The sequence below is a fragment of the Plecotus auritus genome, assembly GCF_963455305.1.
Source record: "Plecotus auritus genome assembly, chromosome: 9".
Lineage (NCBI taxonomy): Eukaryota > Metazoa > Chordata > Mammalia > Chiroptera > Vespertilionidae > Plecotus > Plecotus auritus.
Genome location: NC_137783.1, coordinates 99,603,549 through 99,630,745, shown reverse-complemented (window position 1 = coordinate 99,630,745; position 27,197 = coordinate 99,603,549). Strand labels below are relative to the sequence as shown.

General features: G+C 41.7%; 1 protein-coding gene and 1 long non-coding RNA gene across 25 annotated transcripts in view; one reads left to right on the top strand and one right to left on the bottom strand.

The window, feature by feature from the left end:
- The window catches only part of PICALM (phosphatidylinositol binding clathrin assembly protein), a 119,015-nt gene extending 115,313 nt beyond the window's left edge, over nucleotides 1–3,702 (bottom strand). For all 24 annotated transcript variants that reach the window (XM_080641830.1, XM_080641853.1, XM_080641848.1 and 21 more), the window contains exon 1: nucleotides 3,108–3,702. In XM_080641830.1, coding sequence (XP_080497956.1) covers nucleotides 3,108–3,237 — 130 coding nt within the window. In that variant the 5' untranslated portion in view covers nucleotides 3,238–3,702. The remainder of the gene's footprint in view (nucleotides 1–3,107) is intronic.
- The window catches only part of LOC308234308, a 47,113-nt gene continuing 22,855 nt past the window's right edge, over nucleotides 2,940–27,197 (top strand). Inside the window, exon 1 of the long non-coding RNA XR_013959043.1 lies at nucleotides 2,940–3,049. This is a non-coding gene — a long non-coding RNA (uncharacterized lncRNA). The remainder of the gene's footprint in view (nucleotides 3,050–27,197) is intronic.

Sequence of the window (27,197 nt, the reverse complement as noted above, 5' to 3'; positions counted from 1 at the left end):
CCTCTCCCATAGCTAAGAGAGAGGGTTAAATTAGATAATGGTTAATAAGTGCCTAGCAAATGGAAGTCCTTTAAATTTATGTTTGAACTCTTCGGGGCTGCTATTCTATCTTGATTATAGATGGCCACAAAAGGTCTGGAATTAAAAGCAAATCATGTTCATTTTTACAAATGTGTTTCAAGTTTGACAATTCTAATCACACTAGAGACTCTAGTTAACAATATTATCTATTGATGCCTATAAACAAAGCAAAACACCTTTCTTAAACAACTAGATAACATGAATGAAGCCATAATTCATGGATTATAATAATCACTTCCTAATATGGAAAGATCTCAGGGAAGTACACAGAAACCACATCCACACTGTAAGGATTATAAAGGTGAAAAGTCCTAAGCATATTTTTGTTAAATACTAAAATTGAAATTGTCAGGAAAAATAAATAGATCATTTTCATTAGATTCCACTAAGTAGGCAATAGGTTTGAGGGTGCATTAAAAGGTGCAAGAGAATTAAGCCTTCACTAGAAGAAAAACTTCCCATAAGAAGAAAAATTATCTATACATTAAAGCCTAAAATTCCCAGTGTCAAGACCCAGATCTGTCTGTGAAAGTCCTCAATTTTCTCAAAAATACATTAACATGTGTATGGAAGGTGTTTAGAAAAAAAACACTGATTGGTCAGACTACACTTAAATTTATTTCACTAGTGAGAACTGGTTGGAAATGCATTTTAACTAGAAAAAATAGTATCACTGTATTTTAAAAACCTCACTGAAAAAAAAAAGAGTAGGGGTTCCTTATTTATATGAATTTTTTAAAAATCAAACATTACCAGAAATATTCAAGTTCTAAATAAGTGAGTTTATAAACACAAGTGGTAGAGAAAAGGAACTACAAATGTGAAAATACGCTCCTAACTTAATCCCAGTTAGCATCTGCAGTAGCTTCTATTACAAGAGAAAAGGTTAACATTCAAAAAACCCCAAGTAAATATCACCATCCTAACCTAACCTAGACTATTTTCTGACCTTTTCGGTAACTTGTTTAAGAAAGTTGCTAAATCGGAAGTAACACAAAAACCTTTATAAGGGCTTTTCAAAGCTCGATATTCTTGTTATAATTTATCATCTTGAAGTGAGGGAAGAGGACAATAGCTGGCAGGTATTAGTAAGTTCTTCACTTGTCCTCATCATCAAAAATAAAAATAAAAAACAACAAAAGAATTAACACATTGTCGGGCAAACCATAAGGTTGGGCAAAGCAAGCCAAGTAGTCATTTGAACAGAAATAAACAGAAATGTCTACTTCAAATATCAGATAATCCCCCCAAATCATAGTTTTTTATGCATTTTAAAGAATTGTTGTTTATTAAAATGTCACCATTTAAATATATTCTTCACTCTCTACATAGGCAAGGACTGAGAGTTAAAAAGCAGCCTGCATGACTCGTGCATGAGAGAGAAGAACCAAGCAGTGATGATATATATTTTTTTCCAGCGAAGGAACCAGTCACAATGAATAATGGGTTTGTCTGTAGCAATAACTTGTTCTAGCAGTACTTCATGAGCAAAGTATCTTGGAAGAATTCACATTTTGCACTTCTTTTTTTTAAGTTCAAGCCTTACGGCCAAAGTCCAAATGAGAAATCAAAACAGGACTCCCTGTCAGTGAATTTCCTTTCAGGACATGCTCACTCTTGCTTTGATCAGTAAAGCAAAGTAACTTTCATGCAGAATGAAGTCAGTCAGGCTAATGTGTCTAGTAGACTTTTAAAAGAGGAACTTATTATTGTACCTATTTCCCTGAAAAGTTTCAGGTCAAAGCTCCACTGAGTCAAAGCTTGAGTAATCCACTGAGCTTTGTACCTTGAGGTAAAGAAGTGGAAAGAAAAAGGAGGCTATTACAGGTGGCTTCCAGGTTTGGGAAAAGTTGGGAGGAGTTAGGTCTACTGGTTGTATTTAAGTTAGTAAATGGAGTAATATTACGCCGTATAAGAAAAGCTAGCCCCCAGAAAGATAGCCAGTATAAAATTAAAACGGAGTCCAAACTCAAGCATCATCTAACATCTTTCAGCAGTTTTTAAAGAGATGTATGTTATTGGTAGGTTTATTAATCCATTTTGAATTCCAGAAGTCTACGCTTCACACTCAAGCCTCTAAATTCAAACTGCCAGGTTAACAGTTCCAGGAAATGATACAATGATACCAGTACCAGCAAACCCTTTCCCATATTCCCATTAGAACACACAACAACAAGGCGGGGTTAGGTGGTTGCCTGACATTCGCAATTTACCCCAGTCAAAAACAGGAAAATACAATGATTAAATTCCACCAGAGGTAATTAAAAATCCTAACTTTCCACAAAGCTTTCCCTACCCCAAACGGAATCCCTTTCCTTCCGCTCCAACGCAGAGAGTAAGTAATCTGGGGTAAGAGTCGGGAACTGAGTATGCTATTGAAAATAAACGGAGACGAAGGAACTTAACTGAAACTACAGAGGCAACGACATAGAACCCAAACGTGGGTTGCAGAGGTGGAAGGGCAGGCAGCCCGGGAACGCACAGAAGAGGCCAGTGGAGCGAAGGAAGTGGGGATCACTTCAAGGGAGGCAGCCCCTCAGGGTGGCGGAGAAAAAGAGATCCGGATTCACGCCACTAGGCGTTCACGGAAACCCGGAGGAGGCTAACGGGAAACAATGGGGCAGGGAAACCCAGGGCCAGCGGGGAGCCGCTCAGGAGAGGGAGACGCGCGGCCCGGACGGGTGGGAGGAAAGAGCCGAAGGCTGCAGTCCAGGCAGGCAGCGGGGAGGTGAGCGGCCAGGTGCGGAGGCAAGTCGGTCGGCTGGATGACGGGGTGTCGTGGCGCACCCGTTGGGGAAACGAGGGTCTCCGAGGCACCCGGAGGGGAGTGGCTTGTCAGGGATTTTTCGACAGGGAACGGAAGCCGTGAAGGCAGGTGTGCTGGGAGCAACAAGAACACAGCTAGGACGAGCTCAGCACCCACCGCGCCAGGCCAGTCGGCAGGGAGGGGAGAGGCGGCTAAAGGGGGGTAAGGAGAGAAGGGGAGACAGCCGCGGGCCGCGGGGACGGCGGGCGGCTTCACTCACAGTCCAGGTGCTTTTTCTTGGGCCCCATGATCTCGTGAGTCGTGGCCTTGCATACTGTCTTGGAGACCGCGGAGCCGGTGACACTGTGCTGGGCGGCGGTGATTCGGTCCGTCAAGCTCTGGCCGGACATCTCGGCGGCTCCTCCGCCACCCCTGCCTTTCCGTAGCCGGCGGGGACTGGGACCCCCAAGCGCCGGAGGACCCCCACCCCCCACCGTACCCTCTACCCCCACCGGCTCCTTCTCCGCCCGCCGGCCTGGGGCGGGGCTCAGGGCCACGCGCTGACACCCAGCCCGGAAAAAAACGGCTCGTGTCCCCCGCGGGGTCAGGCACGGCGCCGGGCGCTCCCCTGCCCCCGCTTCAGCTCAGCCCACCCCTTCCCTGGTCAGCTGAAGCCGGGCAGGCTGAGAGGGACAAGCAGCTGCAGGAAAATGGCGGCGCCAGGCTCCTCCTCGGAGCTTTCCGGGCTCCCCCGGGTCACGTGACTGGAGAGCCGCCCCGCCTCCTCCTCCCGCCCCTTTTCCTTCCCTTCCTTTTCAACACCCGCCCTCCCTCGCTCAGCGAGGGAAGAGCGGGGCGGTGCCCGCGCGTTACGTGACGGAACCCGCCCGGCGGGCGCAACAGGAGGCCCGCCCGAGGCGGGGGTGCGGGGTGCGCGGCCGGCCGCGTCACGTGACGTTCCCAGCCAACAGGTCGCCGGAGGCTGTCCGCAGGGTCACAGAGGGGGCGGGGCGGATCAGGGGGCGGGGCGACTAAGGGGCGGGGACTCCGGCGCGCTGGGGCCGGCCACGCCCCTCTCCCACCCGACTCCAAGGTTGACCTAGTGGCTATGTTTGAAACCAAAAGCATGACAAAGAGGAGGTGCAGCTGCTTTCACAGCCCTCCTTCCCCACCTCCCCACTGTCCCCCCGCCGAGGAAGGAGCTGTCAGACTCCTGGCTTCCCAGGCTTCCCTCGCAGAATCAAGAATATGTTTAGGGACGCCCCCAAGGCCATCCTCCTGACCTTATGGAAAAGGAAAAGGCTTCAGTCGCCCAGCTTCTGACCTGCCAGCAGGCCTTTCCCTATTGTGAACAGTAGAAGCTCCCCCTGCTTACTGAACCCAGAAGTGATGGAGGTTTTTCCCTTTTTCTTGATAGACTTGGAAATGTCCCCTGTTTTTGTTTCTCTCTTTCAAAACTCGACCCTTTGCTGCCAGTCTAAATTTAGATACTAACCAGCCAGTATTCTATCTCTAGTTCTCAAACATGACAGGAATCATATAAGTTTCACTGGAATTTGAAAAAGGAAGTAGTAGGATGATGTCAACCAGAGATTAACCTGAACCCTATAAGGCTAGCTGATGTGATGATTAAACCACAGAAGGAAGTGAGAGGAGTGGTAAATGGAGGAGTCCCATTCAAAAAATTGAGACATCACTACCTGCCATCCCCTGGTTTAGTCTTTCTTCTTTTCTCTTGCATAAATCAGATTTTCAGGGAAAAAAGACATTGACACTACCCAGTAGGCATTTTAGAGGAATTATTAAATCCTGTGATTTTGTTTTATGAGATCCAGATCTATTAACGCCTTTTTAGATGTTATTAGGGCCCCACATTTAACCAGGTTTAGGGATTTTTTTAAATTTATTTTTTTACTTTAGAGAGGAAGGGAGAGGAGAGATAGAAACATCAATGATGAGAGAGAATCATTGATCGGCTGCCTCCTGCACGCACCCTAACTGGGGATCAAGCCCACAACCCAGGCATCTGTCCTGACCAGGAATCAAACCGTAAACTCCTGGTTCATGGGTTGATGCTCAATCACTGAGCCACTCTGGCCGGGTTTGGGATACATTTTAAAACATATAGTTAAATTACCATGACAGTCCTATGTACTAGTAATCCTGCTAGTTTCAAATAAAATGCTAACATACTCAGAAAGTCTGTGTATACCATCTGCCAGCCAAATCCAAAATACTGTTCTTCAATCTAGTGATTCTCAAAAGATGCAAAGCTAATGGATAGTTAACATTTTATGTATCATATCATCAATTTTGTGGTATCCTCCCATTACCATTCTCCCCCTTTCCCCCCCCCTTTTTTTTTCACTATGACTGGTGAAATTCTGCAACACCATGCTTTTGCCAAGAACATACAGTTCTTAAACCAGCAAGCTTCCTCTTTGTCAAGCCAGCCCCAAATTTCATACAGTGCATCTGCAGTCCATCTTTCCTTCAGTGCATCTGCAGTCCATCTGTGGTTTGGTGTCCAGCTGCCCTGTTTCTATCCGGCAGTAGTATTACCCAATTCTCAAGACATGTCAGCCATCCTTGCTACTATTCTATGGATTCTACTGAATAAGTTGCAATTGGACTGCGAGCTCTGTGCTGTTAAACCCCCTGATGAGGTCATCATGAGCATGGCATTTAGCTATTAGTAGCTAAGTATTTCATTCTTGGGGAAAATGCTGCTTGAATGCATGGATGAAAAGATTTGAAGTCACCCATTTGGAAACATCAAACCTCTCATTTGATAAAATCACATTTACATCATGTCCATCCCATAATTATCTATCTGGAACATCATCATTATTGCAGTATTTTATTAATTCTTTCACTATATTTCAAAAAAAAATATGTATTGAATACCTACTTCATGTCAAGCATTGTTCTAGGTGCTGAATACTGTTCTAATGGTGAACCCATCAGTGCTTTGGGAACTAATCAACCCTTAACTTTGATCACCACTTGAAGCATATTTGTATTAATCATAAATGAACAGAACCAAAAAAAGAAAGGAAAACTAGAATAGCACATGATACTTCCTAGGTTCCCCAAATTAAAAAGTATGTTTCCCAAATTAAAATAGTGAGGTGTGCGGTTTAGGGGAGACAACAGTTTTGTTTTTTGTTTTGTTTTAATGTCTTCTATATACTAGGAACACTACATACATAAAGTTTTTCATTTAATTTTTTCATCTGGCTTGTGTGGCTAAGTGGTTGAGGGTCAACCCTTGAACCAAGAGATCACGGTTTGATTCCCAATCAGGGCATATGCCCAGGTTGCCGGGTAGATCCCCAGTGTGGGGCATGCAGGAGGCAGCCCATCAATGATTCTTCCTCATCATTGATGTTTCTATCTCTCTCTCCCTCTCCCTTCCTCTCTAAAATCAATAAAAACAAATAACATATTTAATTTTCTCATTACTATAATTCTGAAAGTATTACGCCTGTTTAATATGAGAAAAAAGTAAGTTTTAGAAGTCAAGTCTTCTAAGTCCTAGAATTCCACAGATATTAAAGTGGCAGAAGCAAGATTTAAAAACTCATTGTCTTTCTGTTACCTTCCCTAAGGCTTACCTAGACACTTTAGACAAAACTTGTACAACTGCCAATACAGGTTAAATTTATTCAACAAATATTTCTTGCCTGCATACTCTATGCTAGGCATGGCTAGATGCTAAAATATAATAATGTGTCAGACAAACATGGTTTCTGTTCTCAACTTCTTATATTTTAATTAGCAACAAATGAAAAGATAATATGCTGCACCTGAATCAACTTGGTAATGTCTATGACTTAAAAGTAAGAAAACAAGCAAGAAAAAGAATATGAAAGAGAGGATTGACCAAAATTTTTATTCCTTATTACTTCACTCAAGCACTTTCCCAAATCCAGCAAGCCTATAGCTCCCTATTCCCACTCTTCTTAGACATTAGGATTATCTAAATTATAATCTTTTGACATTCTGTTAGCTAAGCTAATATGAACACCTGGCAAACCCTTCCTCCCTCACCTTTCTATATTTATACTTCCTGATGCTGCCACATCAGTCAAAGATCATAATCTTATATAACCTTACCAAAAGTAAGGACATTTCCTTGAATGTAGCCGAGTTCTCTTGCTAGAACCTCAAAGTAAATTCTCTACTTCCAATTGTGGGATACTTATTCAGACTCTCAGCTTCCATAATCTTACCTAATAATAGACAAACATGTAAATTGACTGTACCTCCACTACACCCACAGCCAATCAGAGTGTGTATGCAAATTAGAAGGCCAAAGATGGTGGCCGCCCAGCTGCTCCAGGCACATGGAGTGGCCAGGTGGGGCAGGACGCCTGCTATGAGAGAGGGAGGGGGGGAGAGGGGGAGGGGGGAGGGGGGAGGGGGGCGGGGGGGGTGCCTGAAGGGATCTACAGGAGCGGAGTGCCACAGCAAAGACAAGACTGCAGACTCCAGAGTCTGCAGCGAAGACAAAGACCAGACAAAGAAGGCAGACTCTGGCCGGAGCGAAGGCCTTGGTCCCTGGTGCCAGAGGAAAACTGGTGCTGGAAGCCAAGGGAAGGAAGGCCTATTGCACGAATCTTCCTGCAACGGGCCTCTAGTGGTGATAATTTGTAACTTTGTTGATTACTTACCTTGTGCAGGTGATGTGCTTAAGCAGCTCACCTGCATTATCTCAGTTAAACCCTCAAACTACTTCATGACCTTAAGTGGCAGAGACAGCTTTGTGTTCACCAAACTCTGTTTCCTTTTCTCCTGAGCACACATTCGAATTTCCCAGCCTCCTTTGTAATTATTTGGGGTCATATGACTGATTTCTCTCCAACAGAATGCAAACAGAAATTATAAAAGCCATTTAAAGCTGGGCCCAAAGAACCTCTAAAAACACAAACACACACAAACAAAAAACACCAACACATGCTCCACATTCTCTTCCCCGCCCCTGCCCCCATATACCCCGTGAATGAAGACTTAAAAGAATTTAGAGGAGTTCAAAACCACAAAATGGAAGAGCCCTGAGGCCCCAAATTAATCCTTGGAGGATTGCTACCCAGGAGAACTGTAGGACCAGGAAACCCTGTGTTGGATTTGACTTGTTTTATTAAATTGTGCCTCTGAAATTATACACTTCTTTTCACTCCATTTTACTAATGAAGAAACTGGGGACTAGGAAAAGTTTAGTGACTTGCTTAAATTTGCTCAGCTATTAGGGGAGCTAGAATTAGATCTCAGATCTCTCTGACTTTAGAACCTGGGCTCTCACTGCTTGAGTGTCTCATGACACTAGTTCATGTACATCTACATTTCATAAACTTCCATATGGCCTTTAATACACACTGCTTCACCTAGCATGCTGAAAAGTCAATCATCAGGGAAACCTCCAACTTCTCTCTCACATATATGAGGCTCTCTTACTATCCTTAACTCACCCTTGCCACACTCTCTCCTTTCTTTCTGGTATATTAATTTTGCAATTTCAATAACTTCTGATTTTATAATTCCAATATGTATTTGGACCTTTTATATTTGTTTAGAGATTATGTGTAGATGAGTTGTAAATATAATTCTTACCTTGAAAGGGAAGATTAACCAAATCTTGACCATGAATCATCATCAAAAACTCTGTAATTATGAAGCAGAATAAAAGTAGCATACCTGAGCCATTAAGATATCCGGGGTCCATTCTTTTTTCTTTTTTTAAAATATATTTTATTGGTTTTTTTACAGAGAGGAAGGGAGAGGGATAGAGAGCTAGAAACATCGATGAGAGAGAAACATCGCTCAGCTGCCTCCTGCACACCCCCTACTGGGGATGTGCCCGCAACCAAGGTACATGCCCTTGACTGGAATCGAACCTGGGACCCTTCAGTCTACAGGCTGATGCTTTATCCACTGAGCCAAATCGGTCAGGGCTTGGGTCCATTCTTTTCTGTAACCTGTAGAGGCTAAATCAATCAAATCAAGTATTAGAACATGCAACATTGAACTAAAATAAGATCAGAATTTTAATGTCAATGTTAAAATTAGGATATTGAATTTTGACCAATAAGTATCAATAAAATGAATGAGATTTATTAATTCATTTGAAGCAATGGGAGAAGTACCAGATACGGAGCCATTTACACTTAGGTTCAAAATTCTATGCAAGTTATTCAGATTTCTCATATGTAAAATGGATGAGCCCAGCCAGTGTGGTCACTGGTTTGATTCCCTGGTCAGGGCACATGTCTGGGTTGCAGGCTCAATCCTCAGTGGGGGCCGCGCAGGAGGCAGCGGATCCATGATGTTTGTCTCTCATTGATGTTTCTATCTCTCTATCCCTCTCCTTTCCTCTCTCCCTCAAAAAGAAATAAAACAAAACATGATATCTTACAAGTTTATTGTCAGCATTAAAATAATGTACATGAAAAACTAGTACAATATTTGACACACAGTTGTCAATAAATCACTCAACAAACATTTACTCAGAATTTACTATGGGCAAAGCACTCTGATAAATTCTCAAAATACAAAGATTAATTAGACAAAATATTAACAAGGTATTAAGTAATATGACCAAGGTATGCATAGAGTTCTTTAAGAACAGAGAAAAAGGACACTTAGTTCTTCCTGGAGGAATGAAGGTTTCTCAGGGGCAGTGACACATAAGCTGAGTCTTGAAGGATGATTAGGAATTGTGAAGGGATCAGGGAGAAGTTATTCCAGGCAGAGGAAAACCATTTATGCAAAAGAAACCATTTGAGAACTCAGTTTTATATGGCTTACACAGTGTGTGTGTGAGATTTTCATTTATTCTTTCAATCAGTGAGTAGTTATTGAGTACCTGTGTGTGCTAAATAGTGTTTTAGGTCCTGAAAATGTATCAGTGAATAAAATAGCAAGTTTTCTGCCTTCTTGAATTGTGACTCTACTCAAGCAGGGCATATAATAAACAAAAATAAATAAATATGAAACAAATACAGGTAGTGATGAGTGCAGTGAAGAAAAATTAAGCAGGGTAAAAGAATCAAGAATGACAGGGGAACAGGACTTTAAAGTAGATGACAAGAGAAAGCCTTTCTAAGGAGGTGACATGTGACCTGAGTGGATTGTGGGAATCAGCAATGCAAATATGGGAAGATCATTTTGCATGAAGGAAACAATAGGTAGAATAGCTCTCAGGCAGGAACTAGGTTAACTTGTTTGCAGAACACCAAGACTAGTGTGGCAAGAGAAATGAGTAAAGAAGAGAAAGAGACTTTGGTGATGACCTCAGATATGACTTTAAAGCACATGTTGGGAAGTCTAGATAATATCCAGAGCTGGATGCCCCATACGAATAGACAGCAAGTGGTATATCCTAGGAACAAGCTAGTGACTGTAAGAAATAGGCTGTTTCCATCAAAACCCCACAGATTGCCATATTCTTCTTTGTATGTGTATCCCCTTGGTTTTGCTTCTTTATCTTCTTGACTATTTTCTTCCCCCTTGTAAGGTTCGAGGCGCAGGAAACGGGAGTCAGAGACCAAGGCATGTTAAAGAGGAAGTTTATTCCGCACTAATGAGCGAGATTCATTACGGAGGAGGGTAGAAAAACCAGGATGAGAGGAGGGGGAGGAGGAGAAGGAGGACCCAGCCAGACTGCCTCACAGACTGGGGAGACAGCAACACGTGCAGTGGTGAACAAGCCTTTTGAGGGGAGGAACGGGAAGGGGTGGGGCCCAGGGCACTTGGCACGTGCTGATTGGTGGTTCAATGTCTCTGGGATGTCCTAGCCGCAGATGCCGGTAATGTCATACTCCACCCACCAGTTGGGGGAAGGGAGGATCTATCACCCCTTGTCTGGATTAAGGTACTAGGTTTTTTAATAGACATCCTTGTCTTTTACTCATAGTATTTCCAAGATCTGTGTCCTACAGTTACCACAATCCATGGATCAGTGTTTCTCTCTGGCATCAATGTATCTCTCCCTCTCTACCTCTCCCTTCCTCTCTCTTTAAAATCAGTGAAGACATATCCTTGGGTGAGGAAAAAAGCAAAAACAACATATATTATATATATGTATCGCCTCACCTGAGAACATGCTTTTTATTGATTTGAGAAAGAGAGGACGGGAGAAGGAGAGAGGGGGAGAGAGAGAAAGACAGAGAGAGAGAGAGATGGATCAGTTGCCTCCCACATGTACCCCAACTGGGATTGAACCTGAAACCTGGGTATGTGCCCTGACTGGGAATCGAACTTTGACCTTTTAGTGTATAGGATGACACTCCAACAGAGCCACACCAGTCAGGGCATAAAATTTATTTTTTAATTGCAGTTTTAGGTTCACAGCAAAATTGAGTGGAAAGTACAGAGAGTCCTCATATTTCCTGTCCCCACATGTGCACAGCCTTCCCCACTATTAGCATCTACGGTGGTACATTTATTACAATTAATGGACCTTCATTGACACATTATTGTCACCCAAGTCCATAGTCTACATTATGGTTCACTTTAGGTGTTGCACATTCTGTGGGTTTCAACAAATATATAATGACATATGTCCACCATTGTTTTATCATACAGAATAGTTTCACTGCCCTAAAAATCCTCTGTGCTCTGCCTCTTTATCCATCCCTCCCTCTCAACCCTAACAGCCTTTGATCTTTTTACCATCTCCATAGTTTATCTTTTCCAGAATGTCATATAGTTGGAATTATACAGTATGTAGCCTTTTCACTTAGTAATATGCATTTGTTTCCTCCATGTCTTTTCAAGGCTTGATAGCTCATTTCATTTTAACGCTGAAAATATCCCATTGTCTGGATGAACCACAATGTATTTATCCATTCACCTACTAAAGGACATCTTGGTTGCTTCCAAGTTGTGGCAATTATGAATAAAGCTGCTATGAACATCTCTGTGCAAGTTTTTAAGTTAAATTTATTGGGGTAACGTTGATTAATATGATCATACAGATTTCAGGTTTCTATGTTACAAAATCTGTATATTGTACTGTGTGCCCACCACCCAAAGTCAAATCTTCTCCCGTCACTATATATTAGGATCCCCTTTACCCCTCCACCTCCTTCCCTCCGGCAATCACCACACTGCTATTTGTCTCCAAAAGTTTTAATTTTATATCTCACATATGAGTGATATCATATGGTTCTTAGCTTTTTCTGACTTACTTCATTTAGCATAATATTCTCAAGGTGCATTCATGTTCTTGCAGATGACAGTATTTCATCCTTTCTTGTGGCTGAGTAGTACTCCATTGTGTATATGTACCACATCTTCTTTATCCAGTCCTCTATCACAGGACACTTTGGTTGTTTCCATATCTTGGCTACCATGAATAATGCTGCACTGAACATAGGGGTGTACATATCTTTGCAAATATGTGTAAGTACAGGTTTTAATGTAGACTTAAGTTTTCAATTCATTTGGGTAATACCAAGGAGCAAGACTGCTGAACTATGTAGTAAGAGTATGTTTAGTTTTGTAAGAAAATGCCAAATTGTCTTCCAAAGTGGCTATACTATTTTACATTCCCACCAACAATGAATGAGAGTTTCTGTTATTCCACATCCTCACCAGCATTTGGTGTTTTCAGTGTTCTGGATTCCCTAATGCCATATGATGTTGAACATATTTTCATATACTTACTTTCCATCTGTATATCTTGTTTGATGAGGTGTTTTGCCCATTTTTAATTGGGCTATTTATTTTCTTATTGTTAAATTTTAAGAGTTCCTTGTATACTTTGGATAAGTCCTTTATCAGATATATCTTTTGCAAATATTTTTCCCCAGTCTGTGGTTTGTCTTTTCTTTCTCTTGACATTGTCTTTGGCAGAGCAGAAGGTTTTTATTTTTTATTTTAACTAAGTCCAGCTTATCAATTTTTTCTTTGATGGATCATGTCTTTGGTGTTGTATTTAAAAAGTCATTGCCACCCAGCCAGAGTGGTGCAGTTGGTAGAGAGCCATCCAGTGCACCAAAAGGTTCCTGGTTCAGTCTGGTCAGTGTACATACCTGGATTGCAGTTTTGATCCCCAGTAGTGGAATATATGAAAGGCAAACCAATCTTTCTTTTCTTTCTTCTCTCTCTCTCTCTCTCTCTCTCTCTCTCTCTCTCTCATCTCTCCCTCCCTCCATCCCTCCCTCCATCCCTCCCTTCCTTCCTTTCTTTTCCTTCTGGTGTCCTCATTACACATATAGTTTCTGTAGTTGTTCTACAGTTCTTAGACAATTTGTTTTGTTCCTTTAGTATTTATTCTCTTTGCTTTTCAGTTTTGGAAGTTTCTGTTGTCCTATCCTCAAGCTCACAGTCTAGTGATGGATTTTCCTCAGCCATGTGTAGTATATTAATGAGCCCATGAAAGGCATTCTTCATTTCTGTTACAGTGTTTTTGAATTTACATCTCTCTGCTTATAGTACCCATCTATTCTTGTATGTTGTCTACTTTTTCTGTTAGACCCCTTCTCATATTAATTAGTTGTTTTAAATTCCCAGTCTGATAATTTCAGCATTCCTGCCATTTCTAACTCTGGTCTGATGCTTGTTCAGTCTCTTCAAACTATGTTTTTGACTTTTAGTATTTATTATAATTTTTGGTTGAAATCCAGAAATGATGTACTGGGTAAAAGGAACTCCTAAGCAAATAGGCCTTTCATGGTGTGGTGGTAAGATATCAGGGAAGAAGTGTTCTCTAGTCTTATGACTGGGTCTCAGTCTTTTGGTGAGCCTGTGCCCATGTATTGTGAACCCTACCCATGCCATTCAGTCCCCCCACAAACATGCACACACCCCTTAGGTGAGACAGGAAGACCAGAGGGAGCTGGATTTGTGTATTTCCCTTCCCCTAGGTAGGTTAGGCTCTGATAAAACCACAACATCTTAGAATCTGGTAAATAGCTTCTCCTGCAGGTAGACCTTATTAAAAACAGGATGCTCAGGCATATTTCAAAATGGTTCCTTTTCCCCTTCTCCTGATGGAAACACCAAGAGAATTTTCTATGGTATTCACTTGGTGTGAGGGCCTGGTAGAGCTCCTAGAGGTAAAACTCACAAAAGTGGGGGTGAGGGAGGCTATGCCTGAGTCCTCCTATAGTTCTTAGCTCTCAGGCTTGTCCAAACAAGTGCTTGAGTCTCCAGCAATTCATTAATTACATTTTAGATTTTCCTTTCCTTGCACTCATTTCTGTTTGGGGATTTCTGTTCTGGTAAGTTGTGATTCTCTGTGTTCACCTGTATGTCTCCAATTTTGAAGGCAGTGGTTTGCAAACCTTGTGACCTCACTTCTCTGACAGATCTAAGAAGAGTTGATTTTTCAGTTTATTCATCTTTTTACTTGTTACCACAGAGTAGTAACTTCTACGCTCCTTATATGCAAATCAGAAACTGGAAGGCTGAACATATTGATTTTGAGGTGCTCAATAGACACCCAAATGGAGCTGACCAGTACACCATAGGATATTAATGTGGCTCTCAGTAAGCTGGAGGTATAGGCCCAAACAACATGAGTGTATAAGCAGTTGGTAAAATCACAGAGTGTATGAAGTTAACCTGGGAGTGAGCTCCCAGGAGCAATACAGAGTCCTCGGGAATTCCAACATTAAAGAGACAAGCATACAATTTTGAAGGAGCACTAAAGCTATAGTCACTCTCTGATAAAATTAAGTTTTCCCTAGTACCTTGTTATTGTTCATATAAATTTATCAAAGTTCATTACCTTTTATTCCTTTACACCTGCACCTCCCACACCCCAATTAACTAAAGCAATTATATTACATAATCCACTCATCTCAGAGCAAATTTTAACATGGAGACTTTTTAAAAGAAGAATAAAATATTCCAGACTACCTTTTAAGTAAGGTTCTATAAATAGTTCTGTAAATCTTTTGTTTGAAAATATCACTTTAAAATGAAGATATTTTATTCCCATTGACAGTCCACAGAAAGTTTTGAGTACCAAATTCTGAACCTCCAAAAGTGGGATTAAAATTTGAGATACTGAAAGATGCCAGGAAACAGTGGCATTTCTGCATGCCACATTGAAATGAAGGCAGGAGAGACACATCTGCCAAACTTTTTATTATAAGTAAATCACTTTGTACTGACATAGCTTTACTTTAGAGAAGAATGTTTGTGGGGATTTTCAATCAGATAAAAATAGGGCTGCTGTTTTCTATATGCCAATTAACATACTTGACATGTAGCCAGATCTGCCCTGGACACAGCAGGGGATGTACAGTTTGTCCTGATTCTGTGTGAAATGAAAAATGCAGTACTTGGCACATGAAAAAATATGTGAACCCAGAATATGTTGTCAAATACAGCAAATCAAATTAAGAGAATTGATTTACTGAAGGGCAGTCTATGCTTTCTAGAGAACAAAGAAGGAAGGAAGACTCTCTGGACTACTAAAATACAATAGGAATGTTGTGTTTAATTGTTAATACTACATGTCAATGAATAAACATATTTAAAGACATTTTCTTACAACTCAATTAAAGATGCATTCTTCTTACCATGAGTTTAAAAAAGGAACTGGTAGTGGCTTATACACAGCATATAAATACGTGTTAAAAAATTTTGCACAGAAAATCTGCTTAGATGCCATCTAGTCCAATTCCTTTATTTATGGACTAGAGGCCTGGTGCACAAAATTTGTGCGGGGGGGGTGGGACCCCATGAGGGATGTCCGACTGCCCATTTAGGCCCAATCCTGGTGGGATCGGGCCTAAACGGGCTGTCAGACATCCCTCTCACAATCCAGGACTGCTGGCTCCCAACTGCTCGCCTGCCTGCCTTCCTGATTGCCCCTAACTGCTTCTGCCTGCCAGCCTAACCACTCCCCTGCCAGCCTGATTGATGCCTAACTGCTCCCCTGTAGGCCTGGTCATCCCTAACTGCCCTCCCCTGAAGGCCTGGTCACCCCTAACTGCCCTCCCCTGCAGGCCTGGTCCCCCCCAACTGCTCTCCCCTGCAGGCCTGGGTCCCCCCTAACTGCCCTTCCCTGTAGGCCCGGTCACCCCCAACTTCCCTCCTCTGCTGGCCTGGTCACCCCTAACTGCCCTCTCCTGCTGGCCTGATTGCCCCCAACTGCCCTCCCTTGCAGGTCTGATCCCTCCCAACTGCCCTCCCCTGTTGGCCATCTTGTGGTGGCCATCTTGTGTCCACATGGGGGCAGGATCTTTGACCACATGGAGGAAGCCATCTTGTGTGTTGGAGTGATGGTCAATCTGCATATTACTCTTTTATTAGATAGGATAGAGGCCTGGTGCATGGGTAGGGCCAGCTGGTTTGCCCTGAAGGGTGTCCCGGATCAGGGTGGGGCTTCCCTTGGGGCGTGGGGCGGCCTGGGCGAGGGGCCTGTGGTGGTTTGCAGGCCAGCCACGCCCCCCGGCGACCCAAGCGGAGGCCCTGGTATCTGGGATTTATTTATCTTCTACAATTGAAACTTTGTAGCCTGGAGCAGAGCCAAGCCTTCTGCTTGCTCCATGGAGGCAGCCATTTCTGTTGGGATTTATTTATCTTCTATAATTGAAACTGTAGCAGAGGCCAAGGCAGACCAGGGCTTCAGAAGCTTGGCTTCCTCCATCGCCAGGGGCAACCCTGGCCTCCTGCTCTCTCCAGCTCCATGGCTGCCGCCATTTTTGTTGGGATTTATTTACCTTCTATCATTGAAACTTTGTAGCCTGGAGTGGGCCGGCCAGGGTGTGCGGAAAGCTTGGCTTCCTCCGTCGCTGGGGAAACCCAAAGCTCGCTCCTGCTCTCTCCGTGGTGGCAGCCATCTTGGTTGGGTTAATTTGCATACTTGCTCCTGATTGGCTGGTGGGTGTGGCTTGTGGGTGTAGTGGAGTGATGGTTAATTTGCATATTACTCTTTTATTAGATAGGATGAGGAAAATTGGTCCCAGGGATGTTCAGGTTACCTTCATAAGGTCACCCTGATACATTGCCCTCACAGATTCTTTGGTTCATGAACTGAAAACTTTATGGGAGCATCAAAGTTACAGTAACATTTCAAATAACTAGAGTGCTTGAAAAATAGTTTATTCTTTAGAGAGAAAAGTGTTTTTATATTTATAACATCAAAAATTGACCTAAGATGCCCTAGCTGGTTTGGCTCAATGGATAGAGCATCGGCCTACGGACTGAAGGGTCCCAGGTTCGATTCCAGCCAAGGGCACATGCCTGGGTTGCGGGCTCGAGCCCCAGTAGGGGGCGTGCAGGAGGCAGCCAATCAATGATTCTCTCTCATCATTGATGTTTCTATCTCTCTCCCCCTCTTCCTTCCTCTCTAAAATCAATAAAATACATTTTAAAAAAAATTTTAATTGACCTAAGGTATCTTAGCTTATAGTCCCACCGTTATAAGTAGCAGGTTGAAAACATGAAATTGCTGATCTTAGATAATTATTTACCCACAAAAACAGCGAATTTCATGTGGTTCAAACTAAAATATGAAAAATAAACTAAATATTTCAATAACCCATAAAAATTCAAGTTTATAACTTCAAAGAGTATCATATAGTTTAATATTATGTCTCCCAATATCATAGTCCAAATGACTGTGTAGGAAATATTCTGGCTCCATAAATAACCTGAAAAATTTGGGACCTGTGCTATTTAGCCTCCAAGATAGGCATCAGTGATGATCCTCGCCTACTGGTATTTGTGCCCTTGTATAGTCCCCTCTCACAATGAATAAGAATGACCTTTATGGCCAATAAAATGTTGGGGAAATGATGGTGTATGATTCCTCAGGCTAAATCATAAAAAATATTGCAGCTTCCACTTTGTTCTCTCTTGGCTCACTGACTCTGGCAGAAGTCAGCCACCATGTTTTGAGAACACTCAAACAGTCCAATGGCGAAGTCCATGCGGCAGAGAACTCGGGCCTCCTGCCATCAGCCTGCATTAACTTGCCGCCTTGTAAGTTGGCCATCTCGGCAGCAGATCCTCAGGCACCACAGCCAAGTCATCAGAAGCTCTGACGGATAGCTTGATTGCAACCCCAGGAAAGACCCAGAGCCAGAACTACCCAGCTAAACTGTTCCCAAATTCCTAACTCACAGAAACTGTGTGAGATGCTGTTATAAGCCACTAAACTTTTGTAATAATAGATAACTAATACAGGGTGATACATATCTGTATGTAAATATATAGATATAGATATTTTTATATTTACTTATTTTTTTTTAAATATATATTTTATTGATTTTTTACAGAGAGGAAGGGAGAGGGATAGAGAGCTAGAAACATCGATGAGAGAGAAACATTGACCAGCTGCCTCCTGCACGCCCCTTACTGGGGATGTGCCCGCAACCAAGGTACATGCCCCTGACCGGAATCGAACCCGGGACCCTTCAGTCCGCAGGCTGACGCTCTATCCACTGAGCCAAACCGGTTTTGGCTTTTTATATTTACTTAATTAGTTTCCTAGGACTGCTGTAACAAATTACCACAAATGTGGCTTAAAAACAATAGAAATTTATTCTCTCACAGTTCTGGAGGCCAGAAGTCTAAAATCAAGGTGTGGACAGGGCTGCACTCCCTCTGAAGGCTCTGGGGAAGAATCCTTCCTTGTCTCTTTCAGCTTCTGGTAACTCCAGGTATACCTTGGCTGCATAACTCCATTCTCTGTCTCTGTTTTCTCCTTCACCTGTCTGGGGCCCGTGTGTGTGCATTTGTGTGTGCGTTTGTGTGTGTGTATGCGTGTGCGTGTGCATGTGCGTGTGTGTGTGTATCTCTTATAAGGAAACTTATCTTGGAGATAGAGCCTACCCAGATAATCAAGGATGATCTCATGTCCAGATCCTTAATTTTTTTTCAGATCCCTCATTTAATTACACCTGCTTTATCCAAATAAGGTCACATTCACAGGTTCCAGGATGTGGACATATCGCTTGGAAGGCCACTGTTCATCTTACTACATGTAGTGTGAGTTTATATATAATTTAATATGTAATCTGCTTAAATCATCTAGAAGAGTCTTGAAGACAAATAATAACAACATGATAACAGTAATAACAAAAGAGCTGGTTGAGTGTCCTAGTGAATGAGTTTAATGATATCATCTTTTTTTATAAACAGGAATCAGGGGTCCTGGGGTCTAGCCTTCACTGGTTGTGTAGCCTTGGCAAGAAACTTCACTTTTTGACCACTTGTAGGGGGAAGGTCCTTTTCCCCAGCCTCTTTCCATGCGCAGAGACATTCACTAGAGTAATGCCCCTGGGCTTTCTTTGCCTCCATACTCACTCTCCCAGTGGAGGAGGAGGGATTTACTTGATTGATGAGTTCAGGAAAAAGAAAGGGACGTGGTTGACCAGGCCTGGCCTAGTGAGGCACCTGGAGCAAACTTTAAGCAGCCCCGAACTCTCAGGGTCTCCCCAGGTGCCTCATTCACCTCACCCCAGCTCCAGTCCTGCACATAGCCTACACCAGGTTGAATCTTCCTGCCTGTAGAGTCCTGTATCTGGTCTGCTCTCTGCTAAGCAGTAGGAGGCCTGCACCTGATTAGGGAGGTGTGGGGGTGTCCAATGGACCCAGGTCTAGATAAGTAAGACTATCCAATTTGGGGGTGAAATGTGACCACATATCAAAGCCATATCTTTCAATTTAGCTTTTCACAGCTAATAAAGCTGCTATTTTAATTTCCAGTTATCTGACTCCTCTGTCTCTCAGCAGATTCCAAAGTCAGGTAGAAGAAAGTGTTATTTAATGACATTCATACATATGTATACACACACATCCCACAGACACACACAAAACAGTTCAAAATCCCATAGACACACACAAAACAGTTCCCTCATTTATTAAAAAAAACCAAAAAATCCCATAGACACACACAAAACAGTTCCCTCATTTATTTAAAAAAAAAAAATCAAAACAGGACTAGATAACAGTAGGAACCTTTATAGCCCTACTGTGGGAGAGGAAGGAGACAGAGGGATGGTATTTTGTTTGTTTTGAAATATTGTATACAGCTCATGTGATCTCCCTGGAAGAAACTGAAATTAAGACCGGTTATGTAATCTGTTCAAGGGCACAAGCAAGAAACTGACAGGGCTGAACTTCATATGAATGTTTTCTGAGTCCTAAGCCTATGCTCTATTTACCTTGTTCTTGGTTAACCATCCATGTCTCTTAATTCTAAATTCTTAGTTCTGAGATCACAGAGTATAATGATACTGTTATTTGTAAGAATGAAAATTTTAAGTAACTTGTCATCCCCAAGCTTGGAGCTCCTTGAGGGTAGACATTATTTTATGCAGCTCTTAGTACAATGCCTGGAACACAATAACACTCAATAAATGTTTGTCAAAGCAATGATGATTAATCTGGAGCTATCAAGAGGCTAGGAAAATTAAGAACATAATATTTTGTGAATTGACAGTCTAAAATAGGTTCAATGATAAAACTACAGTACTCCCTCTATTTCATGTAACAAATTTTATATGATTAGATAATTTTTTAAGTTTAGTCATCTCTCTCTACCCTTAGTTATTGCTTTGACATTTTTAACAGTGGCATATGGACCTTGATTCTCCCATGAATCTTTTTAAAATGAAAACTGGGTTTATTCAGAAACTTTCTGGCTTCTACTATTATTCCCATGATCCTTGCTAGAAAACAATTATAGGATGTCTGGAGATGTTTGCCTTGTTTAGATTTGAACTCCATTGAGCTATTTTTTTTTTTTTCTCAGAAAAATCTCATGGTACACGGGTTTAAATTTAAGTTTGTATATTTTGGGATGATACCATAGCATTTTATTCTGAGTTTCAGTTCTTTCGGAGTTCCACAAGGTGCAACCGCATCTAGAACTGCACATTTTAAGATGCAGTACCCAGCAAGTTTAGGGGGAAAAATAAACCCCTTCAGGTTTGCCTCTCTTCTACTGCACCAGAAGTAGCAGCTATTTATTTACAATTTAGTCCAGATTGGGATAAAAGGGGGATTTCAAGCAAACTGGTACAGCATAAGCCCAAGTGGTTGGCAACTGCTAAACAAAATGGTGGTAGAAAAAGACTTGTGTCAGACACAGCCTCAAATATCTGCTCCCCCATCCTCCCTGGGTGATGGAACCTTCATTTTAGTTGGGGTTATAGCTGCTCAAAAAGAGAAAGAGGGAAAAAAAGCTTTGTCTGCAGTTAGGTATATGCCTGTGACTAATTCTAATCAATGAGATTAGCAGAATTGTCTTTTGGGATTTCCTGGAAGACTTATTAGAGAGAGATCATGCAGCCTTCCTTATTCCTATCTCCTTCATTTTGACTGAAAAGAAAACATAATGGTTGAAGCTCCCACAGTGTTTCTGGGCCACTAGGTAGAAGCCTTTCCATCTTTCTCTTCTATATCCACTCCCAAGAGACATAACGATCTATTAAAGTCCTCAGATATTGTTTTATATTGGGCAATAAAGAGAAGGATCTAGCCTTAGCTCCATGGTCATCTTCTTTTTCTACTCCCCACCCCAAATATTATTCTATTTTCATCTGACCGAAGAAACCAAAGATACCTAAGCAACTTCTTCAAGAAGAGGAAACTTGTTAATTAACCCTAGTTTTTGAATACAGTAGCAATTTTTCAAAAAAATATGGTTATATTCTTCCAAGATGGACTAAATATCCTGGGTTTTCTGTATTATGAAATTAGTTTAAATTATTTCCTTGCATTTCAAACAGCTCGTTAATTTTTATGACTATAAGTGCCCTAGGACCTTTCCTAGAGTACTCACCAAAGGTGAGTTTTACCCTCTAACTTCGAACTGGTTTATATATTACAGTTAAAAGTACCACAGCTGCCCTAACCGGTTTGGCTCAGTGGATAGAGCGTCAGACTGCAGACTGAAAGGTCCCAAGTTCAATTCCGGTCAAAGGCATGTACCTTGGTTGCGGGCACATCCCCAGTAGGAGTGTGCAGGAGGCAGCTGATCGATGTTTCTAACTCTCTCTCCCTCTCCCTTCCTCTGGGTAAAAAAATCAATAAAATATATTTATAAAAAATAAAGTACCACAGCTGTTTCCCCAGAAAGCCTAGCTTTTCTTTTCAAATGCTTCCTCATTTTCATAATCTAATTTCTAAAATGTTTCAATATATCATTATGTATTGAGTCCAATGTTGTAATATTATGAATTCATTTCTTCTTTTTTTTATTGTCTAAAGTTTTACATATATCATTATGTATTGAGTCCAATGTTGTAATATTATGAATTCATTTCTTTTTTTTTTTATTGTCTAAAGTTTTACATATGTCTTCTTTTTACATATGTCTTCTACAATTTAGAAAATTGACCCCCCCCAGCCATTCCCACCCCGGTCAAGCCGCACCACCCCAGTGCCTGTTTACATTGGTTATGCTAATATGCGTGCATACAAGTCCTTTGGTTGAGTTCATTTCTTTTTAACTTTTCTTTCTACCCTTGAAAAGATGTCACATTTTCTTTTTTATTTTATTTTATTTATTTTATTTATTTTTAATTTAATAAATCTTTATTATTCAGATTACAATTGTTCCTCTTTTTCACCCCATAGCTCCCCTCCACCTGGTTCCCACCCCACCATTACCTCCCCCCCACTGTCCTCATCCATAGGTGTATGATTTTTGTCCAGTCTCTTCCCGCACCCCCCACCCCCCTTTCCCCCTGAGAATTGTCAGTCCACTCCCTTTCTATGCACCTGATTCTATTATATTCACCAGTTTATTCTGTTCATCACATTTTTTATTCACTTGATTTTTTGATTCACTTGTTGATAGACATGTATTTGTTGTTCATAATTTTTATCTTTACCTTTTTCTTCTTCCTCTTCTTAAAGAATACCTTTCAGCATTTCATATAATACTGGTTTGGTGGTGATGAACCCCTTTAGCTTTTTCTTATCTGTGAAGCTCTTTATCTGCCCTTCAATTCTGAATGATAGCTTTGCTGGGTAGAGTAATCTTGGTTGTAGGTTCTTGCTATTCATCACTTTGGATATTTCTTGCCACTCCCGTCTGGCCTGCATAGTTTCTGTTGAGAAATCAGCTGACAGTTGTATGGGTGCTCCCTTGTAGGTAACTAACTGTTTTTCTCTGCTGCTTTTAATATTCTCTCTTTGTCTTTTGCTCTTGGCATTTTAATGATGATGTGTCTTGGTGTGGTCCTCTTTGGATTCCTTTTGTTTGGGGTTCTGTGCGCTTCCTGGACTTGTAAGTCTATTTCTTTCACGAGGTGGGGGAAGTTTTCTGTCATTATTTCTTCAAATAGGTTTTTGGTATCTTGCGCTCTCTCTCTTCTTCTGGCACCCCCATAATTCTGATGTTGGTACACTTGAGGTTGTCCCAGAGGCTCCTTACACTATCTTCAAATTTTTGGATTCTTTTTTTCTTTTTGCTTTTCCAGTTGAGTGTTTTTTGCTCTTTGTATTTCAGATCTTTGACTTGATTCTTGCGGTCCTCTAGTCTGCTGTTAGGTCTCTGTATAATATTTTTTATTTCAGTCAGTGTATGTTTAATTTCTAGTTGGTCCTTTTTCATATCCTCGAGGGACTCGCTAAATTTATCAGCCTTTTCTAGGAAATTCTTGAAAAACCTTATAAGCGTGGTTTTGAACTCTATATCCAGTCATTTGCTTTCCTCCATTTCTTTCATTTGTGATCTGTTTCTTTGTCTCCACATTTTCGCTGCTTCCCTGAGTTGGTAGAGTAGCTTTGTGTGCTAGGTGTCCTATAGGGCCCAGTGGCTCAGCCTCCCCAGTTACCTGAGGTGGACACTCTTGGTGCACCCCTTTGTGGACTGTGTGCACAGCCTTGTTATAGTTAAGTCTTGATTGTTGTTGGTATCACTGGGAGGAATTGACCTCCAGGCCAGTTGGCTGTGAGGATCAGCTGTCTCTATGCTGGGAGAACTTCTGTGCTGGAGACAGCCTTATGAGACAAGACTTGCAAAATTACAAAAGCCTCTGTGCTCAGCTTGGATGGGGCGGAGTCTCAGGGCGGAGCAGACAGCCTTGGTTTCCCATCAGCCCTGCCCTATGAGGCCTCTGGGTCTCAGTGTCCCTCGGAAATCGCTGCAAGCACCTCTGAGAGAAAGCCACCCTCAAGTTTTGCCCGCTGCCAGACAGTCCAGTTTCTCCTTGAATGAGTCTGGGTTCCCAGAAACTCACCCAGAACTGGAGTTCAGCGCAGTCAGGAGTTTCCGTCTCCCTCCCGCTTTAGAAAGCCAGCCACGCACTCAGCCGCCCATGCACTCAGCCAGCTGTCCTCTCCTCGCACACGCGTCTCCTTACCTCAGCCTTTTGCAGCTCCTCTGAGTCTCAATGTGCTTTCCTCTTTCCTTCTAGTTGTAGAATTTCCACTCAGCCAGCTTCCCTGTGGTTCTGGATGGTGTCTGTTTTGTCTTTTAGTTGTAGTTTTGATATTGTTTTGTGAGGCAGCAGTTTAGGTGTTTACCTATGCCACCATCTTGGTTTCTCCAGATGTCACATTTTCAATAGTGTATAATTATTAGTGAGGTAGGTAAGATTAGAGAATGCGAGGAGAAAAGAAAAAGTTAGACTTTAACACATAGGAAAAGTTACCCAAGTTCACATTAAGCATTTTGGCTAAGTAAATTCTTATAAGGAATGCCAAAAGATTTTTAGCCAGCAGGAACAAAAGCCTGACAAAACCAAAAGGCAGGTTTCCTTATGATCTCATACGATAATTTTGTCTTCATAATTAGCAAATTGATATTGCGAAAATAGCACATGGAAAAGTATGGTCAAATGTTCCCCCAATGGAAACAATGTGGATGACTCAGACTGTGAGCAATGGCAGCACAGGATGACATTGGGGAAACGCACACAATTGCCAAGTCATATCCTCAGGCACCAGAATATGTGCTAGTCCTCTACCCACTACCAACTCATGTCTCTAAGATATGTTGACACATTTATTTGTCACGAGTTTTTCTTTAGTCTGCATGTTGTATAATACAAAAAGCACTGGGTTCAAGGTCTAAAGGTTTGAGCCCTAGACCAGACTCTAACACTTTTGACCTTGTGCATGCCACTTGACCTTGTCCAGTGTCAGTTTCCTCATCTGTAAATTGGGGTTGATAATACCAGCACTACTTGCCTCACAAATCTGTTGTGAAGATCAAATGATATGTATGTATTAGTGCTTTGTACATATCAAGGTAAGCTTTCTCTCACTGCAGGTTTTTCCTATATCTTCAGATCTACTGGTGACAATCTTTTTGAAAATTTGTAGCCAGGCTAGATCTTTCAGTGACCTCTTAAGAGTGAATCCCTTATTCTCTGAGCCTCTTTATCTATAAATGACAAGTTGGACTAGATTGATAGGTGAAAGGCTTATTTAAAAGCAGAATTTTTTTAAAAAATAAGCTTATTCAGATGATCACCAAGTGAAATGGACAAAAGCAGGTTTGCTCTTGAGATGATTGAAGTTGGAATGAGAATAACTCAGAGACTTGCCTAATTATACTCCCGTCCCCTCCTACTCTACCCCACTTAGGCAGCCACAACAAACCTCAGGTTCTTCCCACTCTAACCTTCTCTAATACTAATGTTATGATTCCAACCCTTATGATTCTTCAAAAACAAAAACAAAAAAACACACAAAACCTCTCCCTACTAGAAAGGGGTAAAGAAAAGCTGTAATACGTTGTGATGGGTAGAAACCCTGGCATCTGAACTCTTACCAACAAATTTTCAGAAATGTAGTCAAGTCAATCTAACCAGATAAGTACTCCTGGATATGGAAGATGTCTTTAAGAAGCTACACGAAATGTCTCTCAGTCTTCATGGAGCAGAGAACTCTGCCCCAGACTATAAAAGTAAATATTGAATGGGCAATTCTGCAAGTTGTTCTCCACTAAATATACAGCAATACTGCAGGCTCTTTGAAACTGTTTTCAATAAGAATGACTCAGAGATGAGGAAGCCACTTACAACAAAGCAAGTAATGCAATGCCATTTCTCAATGCCTCAAACAAGAGAGATGCTTAGGGAAGTTGGTTTCAGGGTACACAGTTCATATAATCACAGAATGTCAGACCTGGAAATAATGTCAGAGAATAACCAGTCTATTTTACAGGTGGCAAATCTGAAATACAGGAAGACTGCTCAAGGTTAGGAATTCATTCAAGCTTCATTAACTAAACATAAGAGTGAATAGTAAGTATGTGCCAGGTGGTAAGGATAAGAAGGCAAATAAAGCATGATTCCTATCCAAGTAGTGGGAGAAGATGACAAATAAAACCACAAGTGTAGCTAGACTGATGCAGAGCCAGGACTCACATTCTGTGTCCAAGTTCTTAGCCAGTGTCATACTGCCTCTCAAACTGAAAATCTTGAGAAATTAGTACTGGGGAGCCAAACTGCTCCAAAGATTATTATTATTTTTTTAAATTTTAATAAATCTTTATTCAGATTATTACAATTGTTTCTCCTTTTTCCCCCCGTAGCTCCCCTCCACCCAGTTCCCACCCCACCTTCTGCCCTTACCTCCCCCCCACTGTCCTCATCCATAGGTGTATGATTTTTGTCCAGTCTCTTCATGAACCCCCCCATACCCCTTTCCCCCTGAGAATTATCAGTCCACTCCCTTTCTATGCCCCTGATTCTATTATATTCACCAGATTATTCTGTTCCTCAGGTTTTTAATTCACTTGATTTTTAGGTTCACTTGTTGATAGATATGTATTTGTTGTTCATAATTTTTATCTTTACTTTTTTCTTCTTCCTCTTCTTTAAGAATACCTTTCAGGCCAAAACCGGTTTGGCTCAGTGGATAGAGCGTCAGCCTGCGGACTGAAAGGTCCCAGGTTCGATTCCGGTCAAGGGCATGTGGCTTGGTTGCGGGCACATCCCCAGTGGGGGGGTGTGCAGGAGGCAGCTGGTAGATGTTTCTCTCTCATCGATGTTTCTGACTATCTATCACTCTTCCTTCCTCTCTGAAAAAAATCAATAAAATATATTAAAAAAAAAAAAAAGAATACCTTTCAGCATTTCATGTAATACTGGTTTGGTGGTGATGAACTCCTTTAGCTTTTTCTTATCTGTGAAGCTCTTTATCTGCCCTTCAATTCTGAATGATAGCTTTGCTGGGTAGAGTAATCTTGGTTGTAGGTTCTTGCTATTCATCACATTGAAAATTTCTTGCCACTCCCGTCTGGCCTGCATAGTTTCTGTTGAGAAATCAGCTGACAGTTGTATGGGTGCTCCCTTGTAGGTAACTGTTTTTCTCTTGCTGCTTTTAATATTCTCTCTTTGTCTTTTGCTCTTGGCATTTTAATGATGATGTGTCTTGGTGTGGTCCTCTTTGGATTCCTTTTGTTTGGGGTTCTGTGCGCTTCCTGGACTTGTAAGTC